Source organism: Myotis daubentonii, chromosome 1 (assembly GCF_963259705.1).
Source record: "Myotis daubentonii chromosome 1, mMyoDau2.1, whole genome shotgun sequence".
NCBI lineage: Eukaryota > Metazoa > Chordata > Mammalia > Chiroptera > Vespertilionidae > Myotis > Myotis daubentonii.
Genome location: NC_081840.1, coordinates 227,768,749 through 227,796,200, shown reverse-complemented (window position 1 = coordinate 227,796,200; position 27,452 = coordinate 227,768,749). Strand labels below are relative to the sequence as shown.

The following is a 27,452-nucleotide window of genomic DNA, read 5'->3' as shown; positions in this document are numbered from 1 at the left end:
ATTTATATATAAGTATATGTAATAATTGCATTAATTACTTTTAGGTAAAACAGTCTCTCTCCAACCTTAAATTTTCCCAATATGTTCATCTAGGTAGAGAAAGAACAGGCAATGACAAATTCCACAGGACAGCAATGACATCTGGATATACCATCTCGCAAAAATTTCTAAACTCATCACCACTGTCACTAGAACCACCGAAGCAAACCAAACAAAACTAAAACAAAATTAGACACAGCACACTATCTAGAGCCCAGGCTTACAGATGATGCTTATTTACTCCAACCCTGGCCCTAGAGGAATAAATAATCACTAGAGCTCAGTTCTGGATATAAAATAAATCAATGGACTCTGCACTTTTATTTTTAAGCAGAAAAATGTAAGACTTTTATAAGTATTAGAGTCTCCAGGAAAATGGAAGAAAATACACAAAGTGTAATTCCATCAAACTTACAAAAAAATACCTTAAGAACAAAAATAAAACTTAAGATTTTTTTCTTTCTTTTTATTATCTTCTTGCTATAAAAAACTGGGTGATTTATTCATTCAATAAGAATGAGTGTCTTCTACACTAACAGGCACCCTGCTGGCCACTGGGCTGCTGCAAGCCAGACCTGGTCCTTTTTCTCGTGAGGAGACAGACATAAACAATTAAAATACAAGGCGACAGGCACCAGGACACACCATCTACTGTAGGGAAAGAGTGGAACACGGATTTATTAGATATAGCAAGATAACTGGGGAATGCTTCACAATGGAGAAGACATTTGAGTTGGGAAGAAAGAGCTTAAAGAAATATCACTGACAAGAGACAGAAGAGCACACAGGGCAACTAAGTTCCAAATGTGCAGAAAATCATAAGGGTGTGTGAGCAAAATAAGAGGATGTGAATTTATTTTGAGAAACATACTTAAACCTTATTTCTTCCTAAAAAAGAGCTTGAGCTCAACGCTCATTGGTTGAGCGTTGACCCATGCACAGGAGGTCACTGGTCAGGGCACATGCCTGGATTTCGGGCTCGATCCTCAGTAGGGGGAGTGCAGCTGATCAATGATTCTTTCTCATCATTGATGTTTCCATCTCTCTCTCCCTCTCCCTTCTTCTCTAAAATCAATAAAAACATATTTAAGCAAAATAAAAGAGCTTGAGGAGTTCCCTGGATAGTGTCAGAAGAGCACGGGTGCTGGTCCTTTCCAGCTGCTAGACCTCAGGCTCTCTCTGCAGAATGAGGGGGGGGGGGGGGGTCTCTCCTTACTACTCAAATGCCGGTTTGAGTACAGCCCTGTCTGGAGTGGAAGATGAATTTGATTTTCATTTCCTGAGGCACCTTGCAGCCTTGTAATACTATAATGCTATGCTATGTGGGCCAAAGAGAAAAATGAGTCAACCCTGTACAAAGTAGGTAACCTGCTTTTTCAAGTTCTAAGATAAAAAACTGAAAATCCTGCAATGCATCTTAGAGGTGACTTTAAAATGTAGCAGGTGGGGGAAAAAACAAGGACAAGCAATCATAAAGATGTTTTGATTTAAGGCACAAGTATAAAGGCATACAATAAAAAATAAAAACCACCCATCCCAAATTACTGCTTCAGTTTGTTTGCCTATTTTCTGGTTTGTTGTCCACTTTAGTCCACTCTCACAGTGGTCGGTCAGCTCTGACCGTGAATAAATCTGTAGGCCAGCGCTTATGACCCCACCCTTCCCAGTGGGCTCACTCCAGAGCAGCGGTTCTCAACCTGTGGGTCGCGACCCCTTTGGCGGTTGAACGACCCTTTCACAGGGGTTGCCTAAGACCATCCTGCATATCAGATATTTACATTACGATTCATAACAGTAGCAACATGACAGTTATGAAGTAGCAATAAAAATAATTTTATGGTTGGGTCACAACATGAGGAACTGTATTTAAAGGGCCAGAAGGTTGAGAACCACTGCTCTAGAGGCATGGGCAGAGACAGTTACCTCACTATAGGGAAACCACACTCTAGGTTCAAGGATAAAGCGAAATGCTAGCAGCTGGCACTGTCCTGATTAAAGCTATTTCCTTATCTTCCTTTTAAATCCTGTTCAGTTAAGATAATAATTTCAGAGCTATCCAGCATTTTTAGATTCTGTTGTACAAATGAATACATAGATAAAATAAGTTTTCCCTGCAGTGAGTCTACAGATTAGCTATTAAACTGAACCATCCCAAGTTTTTGATAGACTGTTGTCCTACAAAAATGACAACTGTAGATGGTTCAACATAACAGTCAACTGAGTGTTTCTGGAACTATAAGGATGAAAAATTGTTTGAAATTGTATTAATGGTGGCCAGTACATCCTATACCATTAGCCCTGCTAGACACAACTAAATAGTCTCTTTTAGGAAGCTTTAAAATGTTATCAGTAACATAACTTTACTAACAGAATTTAAATAAGAGAAGTTTATTACAAATAAATAAAACAGCTAGAAAGTAGTAACTTATCTAAGAGACAGCTGCTTCCCCTCGTCACCCACCAGCAGAGCACTCCTATACTAACCTCAGCACAGAACCTCTTCTGATGTGCCCCGCACCCCTCACCAAACACCAATTCTGTGGAAACATCGTCTGGCAGCGGTATAGCAAGAATGGTAAGTGCCTGGTCTTACATGGGCGAGACTGAGTTTAGTTCCCCTAAGAACAAAATAAGCGGCTGCTTCCCTACTTTACAGGTTTGGTATGCTAGGAAGTAAATGCAATTCCAGGAAGCTGGCCTTCCATTTAGTCTCAATCTGAAGACAAAGAAAACGAATGTGCTTTTAAAGAAATGTAGTCGTTTGCGGAAGGGAGGCGGCTATGCAGATTGTTGAGTGAAAGCACTCAGTATTCAGCAAGGCGCTGTGTCAGTGTGAGGGACACTGGGGAAGCTTGCCCCCCTCAGGAACCCCCTACTTTCTTGGTTACTGGTCTCCTAAATGCCTGGAAATGAGTCAACTTTCAGGCCTGTCAACCCAACAGACCCCGTTCAGTCTCACCTTTTTCAAGAAAGGCTTTCACTTTCCCCACAGCTGTTATGCAGCCTCTAATGGCATCTTTTGATCTCATTTGGACTCTTTACAGGTTCCTCAAACATCTTTTAAAATGCAGACAACAAAGTTATTGTTGAATTTCTCTCTTCCCTTCTTCCCTGGAGACAGGAGTCAGGCTCCTGGTTCTAGTGTTACCTGTGGCTGAGTGGGCCTTGGAGTCAGTGTGAGCTGTGCGTGCAGGGCTTCCTGTGGGTGACAAGTATCAGCAGAGGACACACTAGGTAGGCTTGCCAGGTTCCCACGGGGCGGGAGGGAATTCAGAGGAGGCAGGTATAAAACTGATCTGCTTAACTGTTTTCATGCAAGATTTCATTTTAAATGATGTGCTGGAATGCAAGTATCTGTCAAAGCGGGAAGATACCTTAACGTCACCTTTTTCGGGGGCTGAAGTAGGGACAGAAGGCAAATATTTCTTGTCTTGGCAAATATTTATATTTAAGAACAAGATAATATTGCAAATCTGCTTTTCTGGGGAATAAATATGACTTTTTTGTCCCTCTAAACATTTCATTTCTTCTCATTCTCTTTATCTTATGTTCAACCAAAAATGGCTGACAGGTCTAAATGCACTTTTCTTGTTCTTTTTTTTTGCAATAGCATCACTAAAAAGCAATTTAAATCACACTAAAATGCAAGAGATAAAAATGGGCTGGGGGAAGGGGGCAGACTGTATCAGAAGATAGAAGATATGGCTTCAAAAATCAGGGAAAGGTATTTTAATTTCAGTGATTTCCAATGTCTTCATTTGAAAAATAATAATAAAGCCTTCTCTTTATAGGGCCAAGAAAATGGTTGTGAAAATAAATGGTACAGAATATGCCAGCATTTACCACCTATTAGTATTCTATCTAGGACTTTTCTAAGCCACATTGTCATTCCCTTCCTTCAGTATTTTCAAAGGGCTGCAGAGAAATCCGACTATTAAAATTGTGGGGGAAATGTGAAGCGACTGGAGCCTTTTAAAATCATACTATATCACAATACAAAAGCACCAAACTACACAAAATTAGCAGAGGTAAACAGACTCCTGCAGAATGTCTGCTTTCAGGTAACGTAGACTGTGGCATTTTCAAGCCCGCCTTGGAACTGTAATTCTGGGACTTACTTGAGCACTTGTTGTCTAATATTGTTTCTTAGCTGGTTCTTATTGAGGTGGGGACTCCAGGTATGAGTTGCTAAGTGGTTAGCAACAAAGTTGTCAACACGTTGTCTCAGATTCTGATAAGCAGGCTAGAAAGAAAAAAGACACAAATGTTGAAAATCTCCAGTGTTATACAATAACAATATTGATGGTCTCAGAATTTGAGTATCTTAACAGTGACAACATTTCTTAGAGCAGGGGTCCTCAAACTACAGCCCGCGGGCCACATGCAAATACAAAGATTGTATTTGTTCCCGTTTTGCTATTTTACTTCAAAATAAGATATGTGCAGTGTGCATAGGAATTTGTTCATAGTTGTTTTTTTTAACTATAGTCCGGCCCTCCAACGGTCTGAGGGACAGTGAACTGGCCCCCTGTTTAAAAAGTTTGAGGACCCCTGTCTTAGAGTATCAACATGGCAACAAAGTTTTACAGCTTATGTTTGGAGATATGAAGAGTACCAAGAAGAAAGAACATACCTCTTATTTGTAGACAAGAGACAGAACACTGATAAATGTTACTATGATGATTTGGCGCAAAGAGAGGGAGAGGAAAAGAGGGAGTAAGCCTTCACTGAGAATGTGGCATTTGAGCTGAACCTTCAAGGTTCCACGACGCAGCTGGGAATTCGAAGGTCTGGGAATCTGAAGGTTGTCTTGCAGGCACCCCCAACAATGAAGCAGAGAGTAAGTGGGTGAGAAAACATGAGGTTGGGAACACTTGGGGCTCCCAACCCAAATTATTAAGTCCAATTTGGTTGGAAAAGAGAATTTGAAAAAGCAGAGAAGTGAGGTTGGAGAGAGTTTGGGGCCAGGGGCTGGAAGGACTTGGATACCTGAAGAAGAAGTCTGTAATTATGGGATAGAGAATGGTAAGCCCTGCACATATGAGCAGAGTGATATGTGATGGCTGAGCTTTCTGATGATTTAATATCCTACAGTGAAAGAGTAAACAGACACTAAATATACCTAGAACAGCATGCCACAGGGGTGGCAGAAATGGGCTGAAAGGCATAGATCTGAGAGGAGTTATGGAGGGACAACCATGGGAACTAGGCATTACATTCGATGTTAGGCAGTGGCTCTCAGGGGGAGTGACTACTCCCCAGGGAACATCTGGCAATGTCTGGAGAAAAATGGGGGAGCCACTACTCACATCTAGTGGCAAGAGGGCAGGGATGCTGAACATCCTACAGTGCAGGGGAACCCCCACACAACAAAGAACCATCCAGCCCCACATGTCCACACTGCTGAGGCTGACAACCCCTGATGGAAGGGAAGCAGGAGAGAGGACACACACCATGCCATCTCCACTGAAAAGGCTACTACTGCCTGGAAGGGATGTTTGGAAGTAAGTTCTCATCCACTCAAGCAGGACCACACACTCCATTCCTAGTTGTTGCCCATCACGCACATTCTTCATGTCTTTCTTTTAAGTGGCTTTAATGCAGATAGATTTGAGTATCTCCAAATGTTTTAAACAAAACTGTACAGCCTCATCTACGGTTCCCTCTACTTGTCCATTTGGCAAACTTCTCAATTTCAGAACTCACCCTAATCTGTACAGTCATCCTGACACCCAAAGGTAGCCCCATGAGGCCTGTCCCCACATTCTTCCTGTCTTCTATACCTTCTATATGTCTATCATCTCAGCAGTTCCTGCATTGCACTGTATTTTGGGGAGGGGGGGTACTTACGTCCCCGCTGAAGGGTAAGCCTGCTCCTACTGCTCTTAATCTTTGTGTTCAGGAAGCTTATTACACTGCTTGGCAGATAAGCAATTAAAATGTGGTTGTGAGATGGGTCACCAACTCCAACAGGGATGCTGAAGGTTTCATCCCTTGGTGATGACCTTGTATCCCTTTCAGTTTCCCGACTTCTGCTAATTCCCATTTCAATCCCACAAGAAACAATCTCATGATCATTTCTCGTGTTCCTCTCTAGTTATTCACAATTAATGGGAACTGAAAAAACTAGTCCTTTCTCTGGGTGATTTTCAGCAGAACTGTAAAACATACTTCTTTCCAGGATTCCCAAGTCTCAGAAATATTAGGCTAAAAAAATCACAATGCATTTAGCACTCTAGTTGCCCCATAACACACTAAAAACTGGACCACAACAGGTAATTTTCCTTGTTTCCAGTTCCCCTGTCAGTAAAAATTAGCCTGGTGACTCTAGATATAAGGATTCCATTATTCTTCTGGGAACTTTTTTTTAAAAAATATATTTTATTGATTTTTTTACAGAGAGAAAGGGAGAGGGATAGAGAGTTAGAAACATCGATGAGAGAGAAACATTGATCAGCTGCCTCCTGCACACTCCCCACTGGGGATGTGCCCGCAACCAAGGTACATGCCCTTGACTGGAATCGAACCCGGGACCCTTGAGTCCGCAGGCCGATGCTCTATCCACTGAGCCAAACTGGTTAGGGCTCTTCTGGGAACTTTTTGCTGTCTCTTCTTCCCATTCCAGAGAGCTCTGGTCAAAAGCTTTGGAGTCATTTTTGACTCCCCTCTTCTCTTCCGCTGCAAATCTAAACCATTAGCAAGTTCTGTCAGCACTAGCATCACAAGACATCAGGATCTGACCACTTCCCACCATCTTTCCTGCTACGATGCCGATGCATTTTCGTCTCCTGTCTGGATTACAGCAACTCATCTCCCTGTGTCTACCCTTGCCCACCTGAAGTCTATTTTCCATATAGCAGCGAATGCAAATCTTTTAAAATTAGGGCAACCATATAATTTATTGTCCAAACCAGATCATGGCCTAGCGTGAAAGGAGACACTATTAATCATTACACATGGCCAATCCATCTAAGATGGAAGCCAGAGCAAGCCCGTCCTCCTTACGCACACCTGCCAAAGGCTTCTCAGCTCAGGTAAAAGGCAAACTCTTTTTTTAAAATGTATTTTATTGATTTTTTACAGAGAGGAAGGGAGAGGGATAGAGAGTTAGAAACATCGATGAGAGAGAAACAACGATCAGCTGCCTCCTGCACCCGCAACCAAGGTACATGCCCTTGACTGGAATCGAACCTGGGACCCTTCGGTCCGCAGGCCGAAGCTCATCCACTGAGCCAAACCAGTCAGGGCAAAAGGCAAACTCTTAAAAAAGCCAGCAGACCAGCAGAGCTGAGAAGGGAGGGAGGGCAGCCCCTACTCACCTCCTGTCACTTTCTCCTGACAGTTTCTGCCTGAGGCTTCCTGCACTGGGATGGCCTCTACCTGGAGCACTCAGCCCAGATAGCTAGCTGCCTGGCTCCTTCTGTGATGGCTCAAATGGCATCTTATTTGAAATCTCCCCTGAACTCAAGACAAATCGGTCCTTCCAGCCTCACCCTGCTTTATTGCTTCCATAGGCCCCATGACATCTGTTTTTTTCTGCGGGGCGTAAGCTCTGTAAGAGCAGGGACGTTTTTTCACTGATACATCTCTGGCATCTAAAACAGTGCCTGGTACACCATAAATATCTGTAGGGTGAGCACCTTTCTATTTTTTTGTCTTTGGTACTCCTTTCAAATCTAAGAAAAAAAAACCAGACAATAATCACAGTGGCCAGGAGTCATTTACACCCCAGAAAGTATCTAAAAACTGGCCTTTATTACCTTTACTGGGGAGAGAGGTGCCATATTTACTTGTTTGACGAGAGCTCCCTGCCTGGGGCAGAATGATGGACCTCAGACCTTCCCTCCTCACATTCTCCAGTTGCCAATCAATGCAAAGGGGTCAGACTGGCTTTGTGACCGCCTAGCTTACTCCAGGGAGCTGGACTGGGAGTCCACAGCAGAGGAGCCTCAGCGCTGGCTGGTCCTGGGCTGCCCAAGGTCCCAATTCTTTGGGTGAGAGGACTGATGTGGTCTCATTCTCAGGTCGCTCTCTTGGCTGGACCATCTGTGACCCCAGTACAGTTTGAGGGGTTCTAGGGTCCCCTGGAGTGGCAGCAGACTTTGGAACTTCTCATCTTGCTTTGAACACAATGGGCCGGATGGTAGTGTTGCTCTTGGAGAGCACCTGGCAGGTGTCAAATGTCTTGATCCTTAACTATGCATGTGACGGACACCCTGCAAGCTATATACTACAGGTCCGAGCTTGGCAAAGCCAGTCTTCAGGGTTCAATTAGCAAAAGCACCATCCCCCAAGTGGTCTAAACCAGCCGTGGGCAAACTACGGCCCGGGGCCAGATCCGGCCGTCTGAAATGAATAAAACTAAAAAAAAAAAAGAGACCGTACCCTTTTATGTAACGATGTTTACTTTGAATTTATATTAGTTCACACAAACACTCCATCCATGCTTTTGTTCCGGCCCTCCGGTCCAGTTTAAGAACCCATTGTGGCCCTCGAGTCAAAAAGTTTGCCCACCCCTGTTCTAAACTCTAAGGTGTTCCTTACAGATGACAGAGACCTCAGGATCCCATTAAAATGATGCTCCTTTGCATGAATAGGGCATCTTATTTCTGCTTTGGCCCACTTGCCAAATTGACAGGAAGATTAAACTCATATAAAAGAAAACTTTGGCTTTTATATGTTCAAACTTACTCTTTTTGAGAGACAGAGGAGACTACAAGACTGTCGGGAGGGGGCATCATTTCAGTTCCACTCTTTTCTAGCATCAAACATCAAAACAGGGACCTTATTCAGTGGTCCCTGAACACTCCCGGAAATTACATATCAGGTTGAGCCACATGAAATTGCCAACTGTCAACCATTCTTGAATGGTAAAAAACAGCGCTTTAACATGTACATGTGCATTTTTCTTGGGAGAAGGTCCTAGCTTTCATTAGGACCTTGTCTAAGAAACTGTGCTTCCCTCCTTCCCCCCAAGACAGGTATTAAGGCTTCACTTTGAGAGGCCCTGTAGCAATATCACAGACACCGAGCAGTAAGGTTTAGTGGGGGTGGAGTGAAGAAAAAGCTGAGCCTTATACACAGTACCCATCAGTATATTTTAAATTTCCATACCCAACAACGCAGATCTGTCCGTTTCTGGGAACTGCAAATTGAAATCTCGGACACAAATAACTGGCTTTATCCGGGTAACGTTTACCTGGCCATGCTTATCTAATATCCCATTTAAAAAAAGGGGGGGGGGTTACAGGCATTATTTTAAAAAAGGTGGCTGTGCATATTCCCTAAAGCAAAGCGAGAAAACGACATACTCCCTGCAGAGATAAACATCCCAAGTCAACTGAATTCTCCGTGGTGAAAATGTCCAATGCCTGAAAAGGCACCCTGCACTCTGGTCCACACAGTGGGCCAGGGTCCTTGTAAGAAAAGACGTGCCTAGATTTTCACCAAGGTTTTCCCAGGGGACACAGCAGAACCGTGCAGTTCACCTCAAAGTTGCAGGGGAGAATTAACGGCTGGGCACGGCAAACACCCCTTTCTCAGAGAAACCGGGCTTCTCAGAACAGCTGAGCATGCTATGAGAAACCCCCCACCCCATCAAAACCACCCAATGGACCCAACCATATCTAAGCCAAAACCAGCCACCCTCCGCCCAACCCAAACACAAGACCACACTCCATACTCTGTCTTGTACCAAACCAAACCAAAAAAAGAAAAAAGCAACAGCTTTCCAACTGTTCCCAACAGAGGCTTCCAGTACTCCGTTCCTCTCGCCAAGATTGCTCCTTCCCGGTGTCCTCGGCTCTGCCTTTGCAGAACCGGGTGAGCTTACCTGGCTCTTCCTTTGCAGAACCAGGCCCCGCTAACACCCCTTTCCCGCTGACATTTGCCGCTAAGCCCCGCCCCCTGGGCAGCCCCCGACTCCTCTTGTCCAGGGAACCGCTTTGCAGACCTTTCCCCTCTCCTCGTCTCTCTCCTGAACTCTTCATTTCCTGTCCTTCCTCCTCCATCCTCTCCTCCATCCTTTCCCACTGGATGGCTCGGGTCTCCCCTCCGCCCCCAAACTCCTCGCTGTGGGGAAGTGACTTGTCCGAAGTTACCCAGATCAGACAGTCACTGGGAGACACTCAAGTTCCCATCTCCCGACCCACCTTTTCGCTGTCCAGCTCTACCTTTGCACCTTTGCACACACCGCCCGCTCCCCCATCCAGCAATGCACCCGACACACAATTTGATTCACCTATCACTTAACTTCTCCAAAGGACAAAGACACGGCCCTTCCCGGCCAGAATTCTCCAAGAGAGGAGCATGGATACTAAGTAAACCAAGAAAAACAGATTCACCGGGGATGAAAGCGCTGCTTAGCGTTTCCAAACGTGTCCCCACAAGAACCGGGAGTCTTGCTCGCGGGGATATCCCTGGCGCCCAAGCCGCGTAGTGGGTGCTCAGCCCCCGTCAGGCAGAACCGAGGAGCCGGCGGGCGAATGAATGAGCGCGCGGAGGGAGCGGCTGCCCGGGAACCCGGGGAGCGGCGCGCGGACGGGCCCCGCTGGGGAGGCAGAGGCGCGGCCGGTCCACGCACGCGGAGACCGCCGAGAAGGCGGCCCAGGGACCCTCCCCTTCCTTGCCCCGCACACCCATGCACGCGCGCGCCCCGAACCTTCGTGTCCACGTCGGCCAGGCAGTCCCTGCGGAACTGGTCGAAGAGGCCCTGGCTCTTCAGGTGATTCACGATCATGGCCACGAGCTGAGGATCTCCCGCGCCGGCGCCCGCGCCGCCCGGCCCGCCCGCGCCCGGGCCAGTCCCAGGGCCGGGAGGCGGCGGCGGCGGCTGCGGCTGCGGCGGGGGAGGAGGCGGCGCGGGCGGCGGCGGCTGCGGCTGCGGGTTGGTGGCCATGGCGGCTGGGCCGGGAGGGTGCGGGCCGGGAGGGCGGGCGGGCGAGCGGCGCTCCTGGGAGGCGGCGGCTGCACCGGTCCCGCTGCCTGAGGGAGGCCCACAGGATGTTGTTACGGGACCAGCGGATCCACAGCAACCCCGGAAGTGAAAGGGAACTGGGGGAAGGGAGGAAAAGGCGGTGACAACCGCGACGGAGGGGCGGCGACGGAAGCCGCGCAGGGCCAGTTCCGGCCCCCGCCCGCGCAGGCGCACTGCGTTCGGAGTGGCGGCGCGGAGCTGGGTCCACGAAGGCTGGCGTTGGATCTGCGCGGCTCCCCGGGCGGCGCAGACGCTGCTGGCCTGGTGCTATCGGTGGAGCTAGGGCCTGACGCATTGGCTCCTGCACGTGGAACCGCACGTGGAACTGCTTGTTCTGACCTCTCCCCAAACCCTCGTTTTCAGGATCCAGCCCAGTTTTCCTGCACGCAGGTAGCTCCAGGGGCCTCCTGTCAGGTCCCCACCCCATCCTCCTTGTCCTCGGGCCCACCTCTGGTTACTCCCAGGGTGCCAGCCAGGTGGACCCGATCCCTGCAGCACCGGTTCCCTGCCGGTGAAGATGAACCCACAGGCTGTTAGTTTTAAGGGTTTTGCTTTTGATTCCTCTGATCATAGCTGGTCACGCTTGCATAGCATGCACTGTGTACCAGGTTGGCGTCAAGAGCTTTGACCTGCATCATCTCACTCAATCTTTGTAGCAACGCTACACTGGGTCCCACCACTACCCTCAATTCGCAAAGTGGGAAACAGGCCCAGAGCTATGAGCTAAATTGCTGAAGGTTACAGAGAAAGCCAATCGCGTGATTCTGGACTATTATCCATAAGATATTAGCACACAATCAAAGCAAAACAAAGATTGCCGATTTTCATAGCTATTGAGTAGAATGTGAAATGTGTTGGAAAATACATCTTGCCCAGCTGGTGTGGCTCAGTGGTTGAGTGTCGACCTTTGAATCAGGAGGTCTTGCTTTGATTCCCGGTCAGGGCACATGCCGGTTCCAAGTTGAATCCCCAGTGGGGGGCATGCGGGAGGCAGCTGATCAGTGATTCTTTCTCATCATTGATGTTTCTATTGCTTTCTCCCTCCCTTCCTCTCTGAAGTCAATAAAAACGTATTGAAAAAGAAAATGCATCTTGGTGAAGTGGATAGCATCCTATATAATGAAAGCCTAATATGCTAATTGTCCCGTCCTCTGGTGACTGGTGGACTGTTCAACCAATCAAAGCGTAATATGCTAATTATATGCTAAGGCCGCTCAATGGCTCTATGACATGTACTGACCACCAGGGGCCAGGGAGGCAGTCAACTGGTCAACCAGTCGCTATGACGTGCAGTGACCACCAGGGGGCAGATGGTCCGACCAATAGGTTAGCTTGCTGCTGTGGTCCGGCCAATCAGGACTGAGCAAGATGGGTTAGACATGCCCTGGAGCCCTCCCTTAGTCCCTTCCCAGACCTATCATGCATCGGTGGGGTCCCTGGCCTGGCCTGCGCCCTCTTGCAATTCGGGACTCCTTGAGGGTTGTCAGAGGGCTGGTTTCAGCCTGATCCCACAGGCCACTCCCCTCAGGCGGGCACCAGACACAGGGCTCACAGCTGGCGAGCACTGCTATGGCAGTGCAAACCTCTCCCGATCAGGACTAATTGGGCGGGAACCCTCAGCAGGCACAGTGGGGCCCAGGATGAGCAGGAGCAGCAGGTAGGAGCTGCAGGCGGCATTGGACTGCAGGTTTCATTGGACTGCGGGTTTTGGCCGGATCCCTGCAGGCCACCCAGAGGGTCCCCACCTGTGCATGAATTAATGCACTGGGCCTCTAGTAGCTTTATAAAATTCATTCCTCTGTGGGTGATGTCATTGCTAGAACAGGAAGAGTTGCACATCCATTTAATCCTAATTCTAGTTTTTATAGCCGTATGCTGTCAGAAACCCTGTTCATATAAACAAGTACTGTACCTGTGGACAGAGTTTTATTGTAGCAATGTCAATTCTTCATATCAAAAAATTAGATTTGATGATCTGTGAGCCGACTATTCAATTAGGACCTCCAATTTTGTTGAAAGCAAAGAATTGAAAACCACCTCACTTGTCAAAGAGTTTGTTTACCTTGTGCTTTTTTCTTTTTCTTAATCTTTCAGTTTTGGGGAAATATACCAAATAGGTTTTACCAAAGCATCAAATGCCTTTGAAGTTGACCTCCCCGCACTCCATCATGAGATGTACCATGTTTACCTGATATATTCAAACTTTGGGGAAAATGTAAACATTTTTCATTGTCATGAAGTTTTTGGATAAAATGCCTTTTGGTGTTGTTGTTAGGTGGTTCAATTTTGTTTTTGCCCAAACTTTGCAGCTAATGATACAGCTCATTCAAGGTGAAACTGTCAAGTATGAAAAATGCTTGTCTTATAACCTAATTAACATCAAACTAGCCAAATTGCATTTACTTTCCCTCAGAAACAGTTTGGCTTAATTGCATCAATTCCCATAAAGTGTCATGCATTTTGAGGCGTATAATGAAGGCTGCAGTGAGAGTCATGAAATGAATCTTAAAAGATTTATTAGTAAAAGCAAGATTAAAATGGTGGGAGATATAATTATTCTATCCATTTTCAAAATTAGTTATGAAAACAAGATGGGAATATGACATATTTTCCCCTTTACCTAATTACCAACAATATATTTAGCAATATAACATGTCACTAAATGTTTATGTTATAAGTGCGTAGTATGATAAAAGGTGAACATGGTGGATGGTGCTCGCCGGCAGGCTAAATAGCCATTTCAGATGGTAATTAAAGAAAATTGATTTTTTGGGGGGGTGGGGAGGGTAAGAGATCAACCAAAGAACTTGTATGCATATAAGCATAATCAATGGACATAGACAATAGGGGGGTAAAGGCCTGGGTTGGGGGGCGGGGGCGGGCTGAGAGAGGTCAATGAGGGAAAAAGGGGACATATGTAATACTTTCAACAGTAAAGAATTTTTAAAAAAGAGAACATTGATTTTATTTTGGAAAAGAGGAAGAGGGATGGGATATCCAAAGGGAAGGGCCACACAGACGCCAGCCAAGGGGGCATTGTGTTGATGATGGCAGCACCCAGGAGCTTAAGTTTCATTCTTATATGCAGTTACTGGCAGGAAACTTTGTCATCAGTGGGTTTGGGGGCTGAGCTGGTGGGCTTGGAATGTGGATGGAATCCAGTAGGTGTGTGATCAGGTGTCTTCAGGACAGTTTCAATTCCTTACATGTTCTGATGCCTGGTGTCCGGTGTTAATGTAAGAAACATTCAAACCAGTAAAGACTTTTTGGTCAAGCCAGTGTGGTTCAGTGGTTGAGCCTTGATCTATGAACCAGGAGGTCATGGTTCCATTCCCCATTAGGGCACATGCCTGGGTTGCTGGCTAGATCCCCAGTGTTGGGTGTGCAGGAGCCGCTGATCGATGATTCTCTCTCATCATTGATGTTTCTATCTCTCCCTCTCCCTTCCTCTGTAAAATCAGTAAAAATATATCTTTTAAAAAAAGAATTTTTGTGAGTTTATTTGAACTCAACTGTCGACAATTACCGAGAAGCAGAATCTCAACGTATTGAGATAATGCTCTGGAGAATGGCGGGTTTTTACCTATTTTTATAAATTACCATCAAAGCAGGAGATGGTGATAGATTAGGGAGGTGGGAGAAAGCAAAGCAGGGAAACCTCTGGTGATGGGGAAAAAGAAGAATGATAGACTCATGCTTCTTTCACATAGGTGGGTACAGGATAGTTAACAGTCAACAATGAGGGACTTTGTGGTCTCCACCCTGGTGCCCTAAGGCATTGGTATGGAAAAAGAGAAGTTACAGTTACCTTGACATTGTAAAGACTTGTTATCATAGATACAAAAAGACAGTAGGCTCAGTTAAGATCAAAGTTGATCTTTGTCTGATATTGATCAACTTACAGTGGTGGTTAAAAAGTGAGTTTTGCAGTAAAGAGCATTCGTGTTGTTTTAAAATTCAGAACTTGCAACAAGGAGTGAAGAGAGAAGAAAATGCACTTTTATTTCTGTAGTCCCATTTCCTGCTATTAGGCAGCTGTGCAGGTGCCTGTGCCATCGTGCTGGTCCTAGGCGGGTGTGCCTAGGAAGGGAAGCCCAGTGGGCATGGGCCCCAGTCTCAGGGAGCCACCATGCTACTTGGAAAGACAAGACTTGCTTGCTAAGCACACATTCTGCATAGAAGATAAAATAAGAGTGGCTGGGTCACGTAGAAAATGAATGTGTCCGTGTGTGGAAGGGCACTGGGGTGGGCTGAGGTAGTCACTGAGGCACTACGCAGGAAGGCGGCCTTCACCTTGCCTTTGAAAGAGATGACGGATGCTGGATGGGCAGAGGGAAAGGAAGGCATGAGCAAGTTGTTAAGTAGCTTAATATTCAAGGCTAGTCATAGAAGAGATAGATGCATACAATTAGAGGCATATTCACCCCTGAAGTGGGCATTTTTCTTCATTTTGATTTACATAGAGCAGCAGATAGCCCTTTGACTAATGAATGTCAGAGAAACTAATTTAAATTTAAGTCTAAAGCAAAGGCAGATTTATTTCCATTTCCTAGATTAGATGTGTAATGCATAAAGGGGAGGTGGAGCCACAACGCGGCCTGCATTTCAGCTTTGCTGTTTTCCATCCAGCTGACGACTGTGGGCAAATTGCCCCACCCGTCTGCACCTTGTTTTCTCATTTGTGAAATAGAAAGAATAAGAGATCTACCAGATAGGGTTTGGGGGAGGATTGATTGAGATCATTTATTCATTCCACGAATATGTTTTAGGCTCCTTATATGCACTCACAACAGGTGGGAGAGAGAGCAGGTGAGCGGGCCGGCTAGCCCTTGTCCTTCCGGTGCCTCCATTCTAGTGGAGCCAGTGGCCAACAAACAAATGCACGAATAACGTATAAGGCAGCGATATGTGCTCTGCAGAAGGTTAAGTAGGGTGATATGATGGAGGGCGACTGGGTAGCAACTTGGATGTTAGGGGAGCTCTTTCTCAGATCTGAATGTCCCGGTGAAGCCAGCCATGGGAAAAGAGGAGGAGCCGCCCTGGCAGGGAGAACAGCAAGTGCTAAGGTCCTGGGGCAGAAGTCGGCTCAATGTGTTTGAGGAGCAGGCATCAGGTTATTGCAGATGAAGAATACTGGACAAGGGGGAGAGCAGAATCAGATGGAATCGGATCAAGTAGGTCTTAGACAGCAAGGACAGGGGATGTGCCCCTAGAGAAATTTAACCTGGTGGATGATATGGTTTCATCATGGACGTGAAGTGCTCACCACTGACTCTGGCTCAGGATAAACACACGGTACATTTCGCTACTGTTACCGTTTCACCGAACCCTCACGGTAACCCGGTGTGGTGGTTACTGTGAAAGGAAATCATTCCAAACCTCATCTGGCGCAGAACTCGGGGGGCTGATGTGATTTTCAGCCCATTTGGGTGGGATCTAGCATTCCTGATAAAGCGCTGAAGTATTTTCCTGATGGACTTTAATGCAATTGGGAATCCTTCTGGGAAGGCAGACTGACTCCACTGTGCTGACTACAGTTCATTGATGTGCCCCGTAACCCTTAACCAGATAGCACAGGTGCCATGAATGCCCTCTAAGCCTGAACTTATCCTAATAACCTTTAAACCAGGCATTCCTCTTGTAAAACTCTAGCTGAGTAGTGCTTATTAAGTCAGATTGATTTTCCTCCCTAAAGAACACCTTTGAGTTAGTATTTTTGAAGTCTTTTCCCTGCCAACAAGCTTGAATTAAAGAGTGGATACAAGTGCATGCTCAATTCCTCTCAGCAACTGCTGTGACAGCATTGTTAGTGTCACCAGTCCACCGACGAGGAAACTGAGGCTTAGAAATGTTAAGTAACTTGATCAGTTCCATAGATTTCCACCCAAAGCCTATGCATTTAAGCACCCCACTGAACTTGCCCCCAGGAAATCCCAACTCAACCCAGTGTTCGAAGCAGCAGCAGCAGCAAAGGAAATCGGACCCCGGGGGAGGGCATAGGTCCCAGTTATCACATTCCTCTTTTATTGCAGTTCCATTATTATTCGTTTTATGCTCTAGTGCTGGTTAAAGACGGTTATTCTGTGATTCATTGTGACCCACCGTCAAGATACCTGCAGGTGGCCCAGAGTAGGTTTGCATTTGTTCCTATGGGGAAAGACATGCAGGGGATGAGTATTGCCATGGCTTTACTTACTCCAAGGAATGTCACTCACAACCATAAACTTACTTTTGCCCACCCCTGTGTGTGTGGCTCATCCACACTCTCACTCTGCTTTTTGATATGTAAGAGTTTGAATTCGTTCTTTAATAATTGAACCCAATCTTCACCAGGATGGAGCTTTTCTCCAGTTTGTCAACAGCCATGACATCAAAGCTTCTGGTCCGGGATGTCACCTACCCGACGAATCTTCAGTCCTTAGAGCCCAGAGCCGTAATTGCAATCACACAGCCAGACTGTGTGGGCCTGCCAGCTGCAGTCAATTACCCTTGTGAGGAAAAACCTGCAGGAGGTTCTCAGGGATTCTAAGCACTCAGGATGATCTGGGACTGGGGGGTGGGGGAAGGCCCCACTTCTAACTAACAAGCATTATTTTCTTAGAACAGAATCGATTCCACAAGTATACACTGAGGTTAAAGTATCAGGAAATTTGTGAAGTAGTTGATGCCAAGTTGGTAGCTGAAACTGGCCACAGTGGGAGCATTTCCAGCACAGACATTGGCCAGTGCCACAAATCAGGGCTTTCTTTCCCCCATGGAACCAGTTTTAAACACTGAGCAGTACATACTGCAAGTGCCCCTATGGTCCACCCCTTTTTCTGCCTAGTTACAGAACAAGTTGGGGACCTGGAGAGAAAGGGGCATGGTTGCCAGGGCAGGTTTTTGGCTGGCATTCAGTTCCCTGTGTTTCCCCCTGTGTCTGTTATGTAGTCAGACAGACCCTTGCGCCCCCCGCCGGTCCCCCCCCTTCATAGTTACAAATGAGGATCGCTATGATTCCCCCCTAGGGTCGACCCCACCTCCATCTCTACTTGCTCTGTGACTCAGGATAGTGAATTATCCATGACTGTAGGCCCAATTCTTCATCACTGTAATGAGGAGAATATTGGCAGCTGTGTGTGTGTGTGCGCGCGCGTTGCATTGAAAGGCTTTGCTTAGGAATCAGTGCATTGTAAACTTTCAATAAACGATGACTTTAATTGAAATTATATCATTTGCTAGATATCCACAGACACTCAGAGGGCTCCTGCCCTGGAATCACTTGTAAGATGCTATGCTAAGTGAAATAAGCCAGTCAGAGAAAGATAAATACCACATGATCTCACTCATTTGTGGATTATAGAGAACAACATAGACTGATGAAAAGGGACAGATCCAAAGACTGAGAAACAGCGATCAGGCTATCAATCCCCAGAAGGAAAGTAGGGGAGGGCGGGGTTAAGGGGAAGAGATCAACCGAAGGACTTGTATACATGTATATAAGCCAAACCAATGGACATGGACAACAGGGGGATGGGAGCATGAGTGTGCGGGGCGGGGGAGGGGAGGTTGGGGGTTAATGGGGGGGGGGATGAGGACACATTTGTAATACCTTAACTAATAAAAAAAAAAAGGTGCTAGTTCTGTGCAGCCTCACATCTCTCCGTGAACCAGCCTGACTTGCACCATCTCCGCCACAAGATGGCGCGCCCTCTCTACCAGTGCTTCACGCGGCTGGGAGCCCTGGCACAGGTGTGATTCCCTTGTATTCCCAGCCACACACTTTCCCCTTTCACTCAGTGCCTGCCTCCCAGGGATACCTCACATGCAGACTTTTGGATTGTTGGCAGCTTTTGTCTACTCTGAATAAAGCTGCTGTCTACATCCTTGTAATGCCTTTGGGTGGATATATGGACTTAGCCCTTTATTCTCTTGAGTCTGTACCCAGTAGTGGATTTACTGGGCTAAAGGTTAGGTGAATATTTAACATCAGTAGACCCGGGCCTTTGTTTTCCCAGTGGAAGCTCCACGAAGCCAGGCGCTCAGGTCTCCTCCATCTCTGGTGCACCCAGAACCCACAGCAGTTCCTGGCTTAGCGTCAGTACTAAGGAGCCACGTTGAGTAGGTGAACATATCTGCATACTGTGCATCTTGGTTCTTGGCTTTGGACTGGGGCTGTCATCTTTTAGGAAACAGTGAGGACAGAACCTCTCTCCCTGTGCCCAGCATCTCTTTGAAAACAAGTCTTTCCAATGCCTCTTTCAATATCTTGAAGTTCACAGACAATACAACCTGCCTACACAAGTATTTTCTTTTTAATCCATATGGAATCCTAACTATTATACAATGGAAAAATGAAAAGAAAGTAACTTCGTATAGTAAGGTAATGTGTTCTTCAAATGCTTGGGGGCTACTATATTAGAAGACACAATGAAGTACACAGACACTTGTAGCTATACATTTGGTCAGTTCACATGCAGAGTGGAGAGGGCGGTGTGATGGTCTGCTAACTTCTATCATGAGTTGCATTGTTGTTGGTGATATAATTTTCCAAAAGATGACAGATTTCTAATAACAATTTTCCCTCAATTGGCTCTGGAAAATTCATTGTATATTAAACTGGGTAAGGATCATCTATTTTGGTGTGTAGAGTGGAGTTGGGGTCTAGGTTCAGACAGGTGTTTCAGCTACAGGAATGTTCTGTGGGCTATATGTGGCATGAAGCACATTGTTCATTGGACAAGACAACCCCAAGCATCCCAGAGGGTGTCCACTGTTCTTGGACCCCAACCGTGAAAAGCCAGTGAGTGTCCTTTGTATCACCATGCCAGTCATTCCCACAAATTTCCAAAATATCCTTGGGGGTGATTCCGTCCCCATGAGAACCATGGTTCTAACTCAACTCCCTGATTTCACAGGAGAGAAAATCATTCCCTTGGGAAAGGAAATACTACCTCCTGGATTACACAGGGATTTAGAGATTAAGCCCAAACCACAATCTCCTGACTCCTTGCTCTGAATCAGGGTTCTGTCCACCATAATAGTCAAGTAGACTCAGGTTCAAATCCTGGCTCTGACTTTAGGCAAATTGCTTCATCTTTCTGAACCTCTGTTTTATTATTTCCAAAACTGTGATTAAAAATGGCATTTTTTGTTAAAGACTTGTGAGAATTAAACAAGATTTTGACTATAAATTTCTGGCACATAGTGAGATCTCAACACATAATAGCTATTATTACACCCTTTTAAAGCTCACTTATTTTTTTATGATATATTTTTATTGACTTCAGAGAGGAAGAGAGAGTGAGAGATAGAAACGTTAATGATGAGAGAGAATCATTGATAGTCTGCCTCCTGCTCACCCCACACTGGGGATTGAGCCTGCAACTGGGCATGTGCCCTGACCGGAAATAGAACCGTGACCTCCTGGTTCACAGGTCGACACTCAACCACTGAGCCATGCCAGCTGGGCTAAAGCTCATTTATTTAAGTGCCAATAGAATTTGGTGTATCGTATTGCTGGAAAAATTATCCTTGAACCTTCCTCTGCAGAGAAACACTTCTTTATCTTTATCCTTCTAATTCTTCACACAGTCCCTTTCCAGGGGAAAGTATTCTTCTAACCTCTTCCCCACCAAAGCTGTTCTAAGCCACATTGAAGAACAAAATGTCTTGTGCTGAGCAGCTCAGAACCCCTTGACACTGAAAAAGAACCTTGAAGCTGAAATTTGGTTTGAAAAGGAGGAAGGCAGATGATGGCATTTTTGAACACTTATTTTGTATCAGATGCATTGCAAAATGGTCTATTTTTTTTCATTCTCTTAACACCCTGAGAGGTGGGTATTGTTTATTACTACCTCTATTTTATAGATGAGAACTATGGCCTTTCTTAAGGTTGCACAGAGCCAAGATGGAAATCAGATCTTATACTAGTAGACATTCTCTTGATTTGGGTTCTTCAAAAGCAGATCCTGAGGCCAGGATTTGGGGACAAGTATTTTATATGGGAGGAGTATTTGTTACCAATGCATTGCCTCTATGCTCTGTGATAAAGGAATTCCTTAAAGTATTTCTCCTTCAATGTGAGCACCATGTTCAGTTTTCTCGGTAGAGGGCGCTAGAGGGACACGGTGCTGATGGTCTACTCTCACATGCACTCTGGAGGGTGGCCTCTTGCATTTGCGAGACCTGCAGACTAGCTCCCAGCAGGCCAGAGCAGCAGGCTTCTCTGCTAGTCCGTGGGCAGAACCATATCTCAGGGATCTGGATCCCTCCCAACTTTGTCCTTGCGTGGGTACTCACCCTAAGCCATAGGGTGCCTGATAGTTTCCTTGTATCTTACAGTTACTCTTTATCAGAGTTAATGATGCTTCGCATTAGTCTTTTTTTTTGTTTGTTTAAATTACTGTGTGGTTTCTGTCTCCGGAATGGACTCAGATTGTCCAGGAGGTGATCCTAGGGAGAAGCCAAGAGAGTAGAGAAGGGCCAAAAGCCAAAAGGAAGGGGTTGATGAGTGGGTCACTACTGGGAGCACCTGGGGCTCAGTCGCATTGGTGTCCCTCTGAGGGCTGGATACGGATCTACCATCTCTCATCTCTCATTGGTTGAGGGTTGCTCTTGGGGACCTTAACTTTTTGATACTTTTGTCCTGCTCCGCATGCCTGAACTGTTCAGGGCATACTTTTGGAACCAGAAAAAGCCCCCAGGCCCCGCCAGCGTGGTTCAGTGGTTGAGCATTGACCTATGAACCAGGAGGTCACGGTTCCATTCCCAGTCAGGTTTCGGGCTTGATCCCCAGTGTGGGGCGTGCAGGAGGCAACTGATCAATCATTCCCTCTCATCTTTGATGTTTCTCTCTCCCTCTCCCATCCTCCCTGGAATCACTAAAAATATATTTTAAAAAAGAAAAAAAGAAAAAGCCCCCAGGTGGAGAGAAGCAGGGCCTTGATGGTGATTTATCTGCGTGCATGAGAACTCCAACTGAAACTGTGGGTGACCTTCAGGCCTGGCCAAGGGCATGTGGGTAGGCCCTGATGCATTTCCTACAGACCCATTGCAGGTGCTGAGTGACAGAAGGGAATCTGTCAGCCAGATGCTGATGAAGGCTGAACTCGAGGGGGGATTTTCTGGAAAAGTCAGTTGCAGATCAAATGTTTCCCTAGCTGGTATAATTTAATCGTACAGTCAGTATTTACTATGGATAATTGGATTTTTCTTTGACCTTGGCAGTCTCTCTGGCTTGCTGCCTGCACTGGAAGACGCCGTTTTTAAACTCTTTTCAATACAGTGAGTCAAATGTGACTTCCATCGAGAGCTGGCAGCCCTGCCATTTTCAGGACAGGCCGATGGCTGGGGTATCCAACCACAGGAAGGCAGTGGAGTTTGTATTTTCTGTGTTGCCCTTTACAAAAACATTTCAGCTGAAGTAAAGGGCTTTTTCCACCACCCTGGGCGTTTTAATAGAAATCTTGGTAGCATTAAGCCCTTTTAATTCTGAGCACCAGCTTCTAAAGTTCAGTGACGCCAAAGCTCTATTCTGGCATGGAACACAGTGGCGATCAAGACGAGAGATTTTCATCAGCGGGGGCACCAGAATGGAAACGCAGGCAGGAGACAGACACATTTATTACAAACGGACAGGGACAGTGCTTGTGGGTAATGTGGGCTGCAGAAGGTCATTTCTATATTAAACATTTGAAGTCATTCACATCTTGCCATAATATTTTTAATCCTCACCTGAGGGCATTTTTTTTCCATTGTTTTTTAGAGAGAGGGGAAGGGAAGGAGGGAGAGGGAGAAAAGGAGAGAGAGAAACATCAGTGTGAGAGAGACACATTCATTGGTTGCTCCTCTCTTGGCCGTCCCCCCCACCCCCCCACCCCCACCTCAAGTGCTCCAATGGTGTTCTGGGATGGAACCTGCAGCCCAAGTATGTGCCCTTGATGGGGAATGGAACTCCAGACCCTTCTATGCACAGGCCAATGTTCTAACCACTGAGCACACCAGCCAGGGCACATCTTGCAATAGTTTAAACAGTTTATATAGTTCCCCAACTGGCAATATCTAAAAATGCTCCATGAAGAAAGAACAAGAAATCTCACTTCTGTCCTGAATTGGAAAGACCTCTGGGACATGGTGTTATGTAGACCAGGGTTGAGTAGCTATTGTATGAGAAAGAAGGAAAAAAGATTATATAGTTATATTTGCTGTATTTACTCAAAAATCTAATAACAGTGCCTGGGTAAGAAAGACATAAACAAGAGGTGATATTTTTTTCAATTTACAATTTTTACATAGTTTTGATTTCAAACTCGTGTCAACGTATTACCTGCTCAAATAAAGAAATACATTGCTCAGTGAAAAATAATCGTTGAAGAGCAAGCTTCTTTTCTCTGATCATTTTTTACAACCTGTTAAGGTAACTTCAGATGGAAAATGCATTTCACCAAATTAAAGCATATACACACAGTGAATCCTTTGCAAACGTTTAGGGTTTGAGCGTGTTTTTTGACGGTGGACATTTTTTACGTCTATGTTGCTATTTGTCATCCAGGCAGCAGGGGGGAGTGTTTCTCTGTTTTTCTTTGTGTCTTTCCCTTCCTCCCCAACTGCATAGGCAAAACCACGCAAGAATTCTCTTATTCAAATCTATGCACAAAATGCACCACAGTTTCTAGATTTATGTTGTTTTTCTCTCATACCCCAAATTTTTGGGGGACTTGAAAGGCTTCCAGGAGGCTGCTTAATGATTTTTCAAAAAGGGGCTGATTATTGGGTTTAGTGGTGTGAAGTTTTTCTTTCCTCTTCTCTCTGTCCCCTTCTTGTCATTCCACTTACTCCCATGAATCACTTTCCACAATCAAGTCATAAAAAAATCCTTAAATGAACAAAATTCACAGCTCCCCCCCACCCCCCCTGCCCTCCAGAGGAGACTCAGGCTCAGAAGGCAAAACAAACAATCAAACAAATAAAAAGAGGGTGGACTTTGGACCTCTATGAAAGCTAATGGGGGAAGAGAACCAGTGTTGGGTGTTACTCTGTGTGCCTGACTGACGCTGTACCTGCCGTAACTCTTTACATCTTCACAACATGTATGTGTCATTAGAGCTATTCTGTGAAGGAGGAGATGAAAGCTCATAGGGACGAGCAACTTGCCCAACTTTCTGTTGCTGCAGAATGATAGAATGGAATTGCAAGCCAGACTGCATCCAAAGCTGGAACATGTCATTATTTACTCTACCCCATAGCAGGTAAACGGAAGGCATGCCTTCCCTAGGGCTCTTTTCCCTGTCCCCTGTGGCTGCTGTCTCCCACGTGTGTACCACCTGGCCACACTCCACACAGTGTCTATTAAGACAGGAAAGAGAGGAAGGGAAGGGACACCACCTTAAGAACTCCCTAAATGGCCCTGCTGGTGGTTGAGCGTCGGCCCTTGAAAGCATGTATATATATATTTAAAGAACTCCCTAAATGTTAGTGGAAGCTTTCTTTGTTGCACATGGGCAGGGGTTCCTTAAGAAAAGGCAGTGATATTGGACATGCCCAAGGTCAAAGACTCCTGGAGCTGTGGACTTGCGTAAGCACCCGGGAAGGCACTTTGCTGTTTACAGAATTCCTTTGGAGCCTTTTGGGTGTGGGCACTTGGGTGTGTGTGTTTCCGAGGTTCCTGTTTTTCTCATCCCAGCTTCCTGGCAGTGCTGCAGGTGAAGGCGATGGTGGAGATGCCGAAATGAACAACTGGGAGCTTTGGATGGACTGGCTGCAATCGTGAGCAAAGAACAGCAGTGAAGACATTTTACCCAAGTGAAGTTTTGGGGAGTGATCTTGGGTGGTGTCCAGCCTCGGTTTCAAATAACATTAACACCCCTTGGGAGGGGGTCATTCCCCTCAATGCTGAGCAGGGCGAGGAGAAAGCCTCCTTTGGTGTTAGCAGGCCTTTAGCATATTTTAACACTTGCTCTGCTGCAATTTCAACAGCGAGGGGCAAGCAGCAGTCTGGGGTCCTTGGCCGGCCTGCCTTAGCTCCTGGTTGGAATTTTCTGAAGTGGTTTTATTTTCCTTTAGTTATCATTCTATGTGTGGCAGATGATTATGGTTTTCTATTTATGGTTGTGAGGAGATGCCCCTTTGAAATGCAATCATTTAAGTAAAAAAGTCCACTTAAAGAAAAATAGTTGAGTAAATAATAGAATAGGTGGTATGTAGCTGTGGCAAAAATGAAGTGGTGCTGAAAAATGAATGGATGCTGTAGTGGATTATTTCTAAACATGTCTTCTATCTCAGGAAATATATGACTTTCACTCCAAAATCATGGGGAATTAGAATTGTGAAGTTTCACAACAGAGAGGGATAATCTAGTCCGGCCTCCTTGTTTTCTAGTTGATGAAATGGAGGCTTTGAGGGATGTGACTGGCCCAAGGTCACAGTGTTCTCTTGGCTAATAATCTCTCTGTGTGTATGTGTGTGTGTGTGTGTGTGTGTGTGTGTGTGTGTGTGTGTGTACTGTTGGGGTGCGGTGGGCTGAGCAGGCAATAGCTCGGTATAGAGCTGGGTAATTCAGATTGTCTTGGAACCATGAAGAGAAAAAGAGAAAAGCGGGGGAGACATTTTTGAGCAAAATGAAAACTCCTAGATAGCAAGGAGGGACAATCCTTAAAAATCTGTTTTCTTGCTGCAGCAGCAGGGACAAGGGCTGGCCAGCCTCCCTTACTCTAGGCACCAGTGGCTCCTTACAGGGAATGTGGTGTTAAGCACAATAGGTCAGCATTGAACTTGGACAGAGTGTGATGACTGATTAGGAAATGAATGTAAGTCATGGACGGCAAGTCCTGACTGTGGTGATGCTTATCAGTACCTTGCCCGCCGGGAACAAACACAGCCGAGAGCTGGGCTTGCCCACCGGCGAAACTGAGCCCAGATGTCCTTGTCCCGGGGACAATTTAATTCTGGTTGTGACGGTCATCTGTGAGGAAATCAGGTGTCACAGGACTCAACCGTGCTCCAGGTCTGCTGTGAGGGTGGGATAGGGGGAGGGGCTGTGGTCCCTGACTCCCCCACAGTGTGAGTCTTGCTTTTTTATGGACATCCTGAGATTAGGAGGTGGGAAGCAGTCCAGGATTAAAGAGGGCTCCCTCTGGTGGATGGGTGTCGGGAGCTCAGGGCAGGGCCCAGGGTAGGAATTTAACAGACATTTGTGGAATGAATAACCAGAGGGAGACAGTCCATCAGTGGGCCTTACATGGGTGCTTGGTATAGAACCAGCCCACTGCTCACCCATTTTCCTGTGTGGACAAACCACTCACCTTTCTCAGTGTCACTATTTCCTTATGCCTAATATTTAGCTAAGAAACTATGTATTGCTAATTTGTTGTTGGGATATAAGAGATGAGTCTAATGAGTGTGGTGGATGCCTTTTCACTCATTCACTCAAATCATTCATTCATTCATTCATTCAACCAGCTTATGTTTATTAAGCATTTAGTGGGGGAGATAGCTTAGGCCTCTCCTTGTAGAGGTTAAGAAAAGTAGACTTTGTCAGTTTTGTAGATAAGTAGACAACCAAGATAATGCTTTCAGATGATCACACAGGTTAGAATGCAATAGTGATCAGATAAAAATAGTAATAGTAAGGATATTGATAAAAGCTAACATTTATTAAATACTTCCTATGTGCCACGCTTGTAAACAGTTGCTCCTAGCATGCACTGAATCCTCACCACCATCCTGAAAGAGGTGTAATCATTATATTTCTTTTTTAAAAAAATATATTTTATTGATTTTTTACAGAGAGGAAGGGAGAGAGATAGAGAGTTAGAAACATCGATGAGAGAGAAACATCGATCAGCCGCCTCCTGCACATCTCCCACCGGGGATGTGCCCGAAACCCAGGTACATGCCCTTGACCCGAATCGAACCTGGGACCTTTCAGTCCACAGGCCGACACTCTATCCACTGAGCCAAACCGGTTTTGGCAATCATTATATTTCATTTTATAAAGGGAAACTGAGGCACAGAGCTAGATAATCATGGGAAGAGATGGGCTATTTTAGATAGCGTGGTCAAGAAAGCTTTCATGGCAGGTGACATTGAAGCAGGGGCCAGAGTGTGAATTTCTGTGTGTCTGTAAAATCCATGATTCCCTCTCTACTCACTCCAGCCCTGCCCCACCATTGTTTGGTGAAGCCTACCATCTCACTCATTGTCACTGCAACTACCTTCTAGCTAGACTGGCCCTCCTTTTAGCCAGAATAGTGTGACAATGATGGGAATGGTGTGACATTGACGGGAAGGGGCAGACAGACTGCTAAAAGAATTGGGCCCACTGACTGCTCCATTGACCTTTCTCATGTGTGACTTATTGGTGTCCTCTGAATTTGAAGTTTACAAGGCTTAGAGCCCTGGATTACATAGTATGGAATAATAGCTTGCCACCATGTACTTACCCCCTGGGAGGCTGGGT

General features: G+C 45.9%; 1 protein-coding gene and 1 long non-coding RNA gene across 9 annotated transcripts in view; one reads left to right on the top strand and one right to left on the bottom strand.

Annotated features, from left to right (window-relative positions):
- BOD1L1 (biorientation of chromosomes in cell division 1 like 1) overlaps positions 1 to 11,083 on the bottom strand; it is a 46,319-nt gene extending 35,236 nt beyond the window's left edge. For all 8 annotated transcript variants that reach the window (XR_009449955.1, XR_009449956.1, XR_009449962.1 and 5 more), the window contains exons 1-2: positions 10,700 to 11,083; positions 4,158 to 4,282 (exon numbers count right to left, since the gene is read on the bottom strand). Coding sequence is in view for 4 of the 8 variants with exons in the window: in XM_059675558.1 (XP_059531541.1) it covers positions 4,158 to 4,282; positions 10,700 to 10,936 (362 nt within the window). In the remaining 4 variants the exon portion in view is untranslated. The remainder of the gene's footprint in view (positions 1 to 4,157; positions 4,283 to 10,699) is intronic.
- A 241-nt stretch (positions 11,084 to 11,324) lies between these two features.
- LOC132221319 (uncharacterized) overlaps positions 11,325 to 27,452 on the top strand; it is a 47,439-nt gene continuing 31,311 nt past the window's right edge. Inside the window, exons 1-2 of the long non-coding RNA XR_009449947.1 lie at positions 11,325 to 11,404; positions 24,678 to 24,796. This is a non-coding gene — a long non-coding RNA (uncharacterized LOC132221319). The remainder of the gene's footprint in view (positions 11,405 to 24,677; positions 24,797 to 27,452) is intronic.